Here is a 6,768-nt window from a genome sequence, read left to right on the forward strand (position 1 = left end):
ACTATATATAACCTACAAAGTGTCATTTCACTTATGAATAAATTAATTTAAAATAGTTAATTATTAGTATATCAATAGTACCATAATTTTTGATACATATCCAAGAGACTACAACTTATGTCAAATTTACTCATCCTTTATAGCTGTCCAGTTAACTACCCAAAATATATTTACCAAAAGCAGTTTTGTAGAGTTGCTTTCCCAACTATGTGTGTCTGCTAACTAGCTATAATGCTCTGTGCAAGGCATCACCCTTTTGTGGCTCTGTTTGTAAAATGAGGAGGGTGGATAAATATCTTCTGAGATCCTTCTGGATTCTAATTCTATGACTTGAATGTAAATACGGTGATGAAAAGGAAACAGTTAAGAGTTTGCAAGTGTTATATCTTTCCAAAGTGATGATGACCTCCATCAAAACAAAGGCCCTGTTTAACACCTCAACAAACCACAATATCTTATGTTTGGGAGTTCAAATAACAACCACCACCACAATGGCTGGCCCTTCTTGGGGGCTTTTTATTATCAGGCACCGTGCTGGGCACTTAACCTGCAGTGGCCTGCTGAATCCTCAGAATAACCAAATTAAATGAATTTTGCAGCAACGGACTCTACCACTAATATTACCTAGAAAATAGTTTTCCAAAGTTCTCCAAAGCTAAGTCTGAAGCACCCTAAGTATGTCCCTCAAAAAAGTTTGTCTGAAGCAAACATCTTTCAGACAACTGGAAAATCTAAATATTGACCAGAAATTACATGACATTAAGAAATCATTGCTCATTTTGATAGGTGGAATTATGGCATGGTGGTTAAGTAAAAATAATTCAGTCATTAATGTGTATTTCCTTTTATATTAATACATTTACTCTCAAAAAGAGCATTAAAGTGACTTCTACTTTTTAAAAAGGTGTAATAAAAGGAAAACCATTGAGGATAATAAATGTGCAATAAGTATAAATAAAACAAAATTACAACGAAAACAAAATCCTAGATAAGGAACTACATTTAAGCTTAAAATATAGCTTTCCTGGGAGTTATAGTCTTCTCATTAAAATAACTCAAAATTCCCCAACATTTTAGTGAGGGGCAGCCCAGCATTACATGCCCATTGGATGATTAAGAACCTGGGAGATATGGGGAAAAGCATCTCCTGTGGTTGTTAGTGACAAGTTACTATCATGACATGCCAGGCAGGATCCAAGGGCCTTAGACGGGCCATCGCCATGCTGGGGCCAGCACATATCCAAGACAGAAGGCTCTTCCAAGCACTTGTTCCCTAAGAATGAAAAAGTACTCCTTCTTTCTGACCTAGTGACAGCCTGATACAAAGAAAACTCCAGAAACCTTCAAAGAACAACCACCCTTTGCTGAACACAGCACTGGCTGCTTCCCTGTGCCCCTGGACATGCTTCAAGTGCTCAATCTGCCTTTTCTTACCTGAGAATTGTGACACAGAAGCATCTGCCTTCTGAAATCTGTCTTCAATTTGATTTGTATTATCCTGAAGGATAGACTTCTTCAGAAACTGGTAGGCTTTTGTTTCTATAGATTTAAAAAAAAGCACAGAAATACTGAATTTTCTACTGCTCAGAGACAAGTTGCTTAAATTCTTCCTATGAGGTTAACACTTTTTCAAATGCATGCAAATTAGTTTTTTGAGCTATTGCTTTTTAGAAATTCTGAAAACAAAGAATAATTTCATTGAACCCATTTTTCAAGACTATATTAGTTTATCTGAGGTGGGCAAATTCCATTCGTTATTTTGAGTGGGTCTGTGGGGAGGTTCCACACCACAGTATAAGTTTCTCTTCCCTCCAGGCCTCGCAGAAGCAGCTACAGGAATGAACCAGCAGAAACAGCAATTAGTTTATCTGAGGTGGGCAAATTCCATTCGTTATTTTGAGTGGGTCTGTGGGGAGGTTCCACACCACAGTAAAAGTTTCTCTTCCCTCCAGGCCTCGCAGAAGCAGCTACAGGAATGAACCAGCAGAAACAGCACTGACTTCCTAGGTAGGTAACTCAGGAGTGCTTCCTGGCCTGGTGGAACAGTCAGGAAGGGTAGTGGCAGGAGGATGAGCTTAGAATCCCACAGATGAGGAAGTCTAACCAAGGCTTGCCATGAAGAGAGAGGGTGTATTTGCAGGGAGCAAAGCCAGGTGTCCAGAGGGGTCAGCAGCAGCTAGGACCTAGTTCGTGTTCACAGGATGCTCCTGGCTGTGCAGAGCTTCTAACAGCATCTGCAGTAAGCCAAATTAAGGAAGACTATTGGGAAAAACAGTAAACAAAAATTACATAAGGGACCTGAGTGACACAACCTTCCCCATAGCCTTAAGTCTCGAGGGCACCTGGATGAAAGGGAGCACAAAGATTAGAGTTTTAGCACAGATATAACAAAACAGCATCCATGTCCACATCTTCAATGTAGCCACAAAAGGATTCCTGCTTTCAGCACCAGGGCTGGCAATTGGTTGCATTCCTGCTTTTGCTGGCTTAATTTAAGAACTTAACCACAAGCCCTTTATTACTGGATTAAAACTACCATCACACTGAAGAATAAATATATAACTTATCCTGCCCTACTGAGAATCAAGCAAGATAAAAATGAGTATTTAAAATGATCATATTTTGGAATATTAAATGCTATATAATTAAAATATGTACAGATCAGGGACTCAACTCTGAAGATAATGAATCCTAAGGCAACACTTTTTAACACTGCTGGATAGGGGAAATCGATTTGGTGTTTTGGAACTAGAATTTTGAAAAATCTAATAAAGAAAACACTGGATGCAGGGCATGCAGAGGAGAAAGTACCTCCATCATTTTGTGCAACTTCTTTTCCTGGCGGAGGTTAGTCCCACAGCACTAGGATGGCTCCAACAGAATGAGTTGTAATACTCCCCAATTAATTCTTATCTCCATATTACTTCAGACGTGTTGTAAGGAAATTTTGGGAGGGTTAAAATATGAATAAAATCAGACAGAGTGTCTGCATTCTAAAGCTAAAGAATCACTTAAAAAAAAAAAGGTGAAAATGCCCTATTTTGTTTTTATTTTATGAAAATCAATCAAAAAGTTTTTCAGCTTTTAGTATACAAGTCCAGATCTTAATGATAATATGCTATTTCTGCATTCAATTAAGCTTATTTGGTCAAGGAAAAGATAGAAGTTTAAAAAGAAAAAGAGCAGCTTGATAAACAAAGGTTTCTGGCCACTGGAAGCTGGAACTGGGGTTTGTAACTCCTCTGTCTACTGTCTTAAGGTAAATCACTTGACTCCAGTGAGACGGCTCTCCTGCTTCTCAGAAACCATGAAAACACATGTCACTGACTTCCAGGAAAGGATTTTCAGGAGAAATATCAAGCTAGTAGTTGTGAGGTAATTTCAGATTTGAGAAGATCAAGCATTCTACCCAAATACAAGACAGTACTGATATTATTACTGGTCTGAATTTTGCAAGGGAGGAAATTACAAATGTGAAGTAAATTCACTTTTAGCAGCAAGGGGCCATTTTAATACTCTGGAAAAGATGGGCCCTTTCCATGATCTACCCATTTTACATTCTGGTCTCCTTCCCTTCCTCCTGAAGGGACTTGGGCTCTGTAACTGAGCTTCACCTTCAAGGTGGCATATATCTGCTTTCAGGTGACCAACAGTCTTGGAGGGAGAGGGCTCACTCTCCAGTCCCATTCAACCAGATCCCAACCCCTTCCCAACTATACTCCTCACTGGTATTTCACCATCAAACCTTCTGTGGCCCGTCTCCAGAGAGTCACTGAAGCCTGCCAGGACAATTTCTATCTGGGATGCAGCTGTCTTGACCCGAGTAATGAAGGATTGGCAAAGTCAGGCTGAGGACTGTTGGGCACTCCCCCACCCCCAACCCCAGTGCATGCTTCCTGCAATGGTCTATGGGCAAAGTGAAGTCTAAAAGGCACAAAAATTAAGTGTGGTCACTCAGAGGAATAAACACTAACCGAGGCAGTACTGGAGGGGGTGGAGCGAACAGCATGTGCTGCCATCTAACAATAGGATGTCTGTGTTAAGGAAGAGACATCAAAACTGGTGTCATTCTTCCCATGGCAGGTACCACACCCTTAGTTTAATTAGAATTCCTGCACAAAATGACATATGAAAGGCTGGGAGATGAGCCAAACAGGAAAAACAAAATTATTAAGGTTTGGCTAAAAATAAATTAGGAGAGGGTAAAGGACACACAGCCTTTATGGAAATAAAGTTGGAGAAAGGAAGGAGGGTTTGAGGACTCAGATATTGCAAACAGACTGGACAGGGCAGGGACTGTGAATGCAGATGGCTTCTGGGACCAAGCAGGAACCACAGATAAGTGACTCTGGGCAGGTGGGAGCAAAGGGAAGGGAGAACTCTGTGGCAGGCTGGAGAGTACATGCCCTGTCCACAGGAGTCAGCTGCTGGGTGGAAAAGTGGGCCTAGTATTGCCAGACGTTGCCTTTTCTTTTTTCTTTTTTCAAAAACACTGCCCAGACCAAACAGAACATATTTGCAATCTCAAAACTAGATGGTAGTGAACAATTTATTTTGTTCACTGAAAGTGGACAAGAACACTTACGGGAAAACTGCAGCCAAAGAACACAAGCTAGACACTAGGAAAAGCTTTCTTATTGAAAGGACTGAGACCCTGGAACATATTATCAAGGGAGGCTACAACAGCTGTATGATTTTTAAGCTGCTCTCTATAAGGACCAGGTTTCAGACTAGAGGCGAGTATACTTTTTGCTAGGAGTTCTGAAACAATTAACACATCTTCCTGAAACAGCCTAGAAGACTTGGCCAGGATGCCAACTTCATGAATCAAAAAGGTAAAACTACGGACATGAGGTCTGTGGCAACTCAGGCCCAGGCTTTTCTGGAAGGAAGACTGACAAACCAAGTGATTAAAAGCTGCACTGTGTTGTGCTGTAAATTCATAGTTACTAAATGAATGAATGAACAAATAGAGGCACAAAAGTAACAAATCTAAAAGTTCAAGTTAGCCTGCTATAAATAAGGTAGGGATGGTTGTGCTGTAAATTCATAGTTACTAAATGAATGAATGAACAAACAGAGGCACAAAAGTAACAAATCTAAAAGTTCAAGTTAGCCTGCTATAAATAAGGTAGGGATGAGGTTCATATATTTCTAAGGGAAAAAGAATTTAGTTTTCTCAAGTGCAAGTAAACTGCAAATCTGAAGATTTGAGGATTGGGTGGCCACTTAGGACTTCACTTTCTAGCCTGTGATTTAGAACTCCAGGGAAATACTTCCTTCCATTCATAATGTTAAACCTGAAAATACTGAGTAGCAAAAATGAGATAAAAAACAAACATTTCTAAAGAATACAATTATTTTCAGTTAGAATGTTCTGGTACACACAGGAAAACACATGCATGCTCAGGCTTTCAGTTCTGAACTCTCAGTCAAAAGTCTATTATATACTCACATTTCTGTCAAGATTTAGCTCACAAAGTAGAAAATATTGCAGTTTAAAACATAAAACAAGGCAAGGGGTCGCATCCTATGTAGTATCCAGCTGCAGGAGGTTAAAATCTAACCTTGTCTATTAATTCCAGACTGATGACACAATGAGATAAATATATTTTTCTCTACTTTGTTTCATAAGCCGCCTGAACCCAATCATCTATCTTCTTGCAAAGTGCTGAAGGATCACTGAGACTTTATTTTTCTTTTTGATATGCATTTTGTGTCTAGAAAATAGAAACTGCTAGAGAAAGAAAGTGAAAACATGCTGAATAAAGGGAGGTAGGAGAGAGATGATGTTGAGGAGAGGAGAAAGAAAAAGCCTCAACTTCTTATCTTTTATTCTCTTTTATATGCAAATGTACACCTGCTAAAATACTTCTAAATCTACAAATAAAAAGAAAAAGAAAATATCTGGTGAACAAGTGCTTTTAACAACCCATTACAAGAGCCAGATAAACATGTGGTTCACCAGACTCTAAGGGGTGTCTTGGAGGCAGGGAATCTGCCCATTGCTTTTGCAGAAATCCTTAATGAAAAAAAGAAGAGTTGGGCCCAGAAAAGGAATAACAAAGGAAGATGCAAACAATATTATCACTATAGCTAGAAAAATGACCTTGATCTGACAAAGAACTAGACATCGTCCAGTAAGGAAGGGTTACTATTCCTATATGAAATGTATAGAAATTTAAAAATTAAATTTGAAAAATATTTTCTATCCACTGAGTTTCCCAGCAATGTTACTTTTCATGTATTTTTACACTGATGTGGGTTTTTTTCCCCCACATTGAACTAGACGTGTTGCTGATGTAGCAAACCCAGTTGTTTTTGCAAAATAAAATAAAATAAAAATGTGTGATTATATTTAAAAAATTAATTCAAAAGACAAATATATCCAGAAATCATATGTCCAGTAATCTGTCCAAATAGAAACTAGGAAATAATAGGATATGGGTGCTTTTGCAACTCTGAAAGTGTAGAAAACTCATTTATATTTAGACTTTATTATTATTTTTTAAATTAAGTCTTAAGTTTACATGAATGTGAAATACACAGATTTGGATCTGTAACCAGAATCACTTTTCATGTCCAGGGGCTGGCCCATGGCTCACTCAGGAGAGTGTGGTGCTGATAACACCAAGGCCATGGGTTCGGATCCTATATAAAGATGGCTGGTTCGCTCACTGGCTGAGCATGGTGCTGACAACACCAAGCCAAGGGTTAAGATCCCCTTCCCTTTCATTTTTAAAAAAAAAAAAAAAAAAAAAAAAAAAA

At 38.8% G+C, this 6,768-nt stretch overlaps 1 protein-coding gene across 1 annotated transcript in view; it reads right to left on the bottom strand.

The window, feature by feature from the left end:
- KIZ (kizuna centrosomal protein) overlaps positions 1 to 6,768 on the bottom strand; it is a 103,491-nt gene that overhangs the window by 15,241 nt on the left and 81,482 nt on the right. Inside the window, exon 4 of the mRNA XM_008581568.1 lies at positions 1,435 to 1,539. Within this exon, the coding sequence (XP_008579790.1) occupies positions 1,435 to 1,539 (105 nt within the window). The remainder of the gene's footprint in view (positions 1 to 1,434; positions 1,540 to 6,768) is intronic.

Source organism: Galeopterus variegatus, unplaced genomic scaffold (assembly GCF_000696425.1).
Source record: "Galeopterus variegatus unplaced genomic scaffold, G_variegatus-3.0.2 Scaffold2395, whole genome shotgun sequence".
Taxonomy (NCBI): domain Eukaryota; kingdom Metazoa; phylum Chordata; class Mammalia; order Dermoptera; family Cynocephalidae; genus Galeopterus; species Galeopterus variegatus.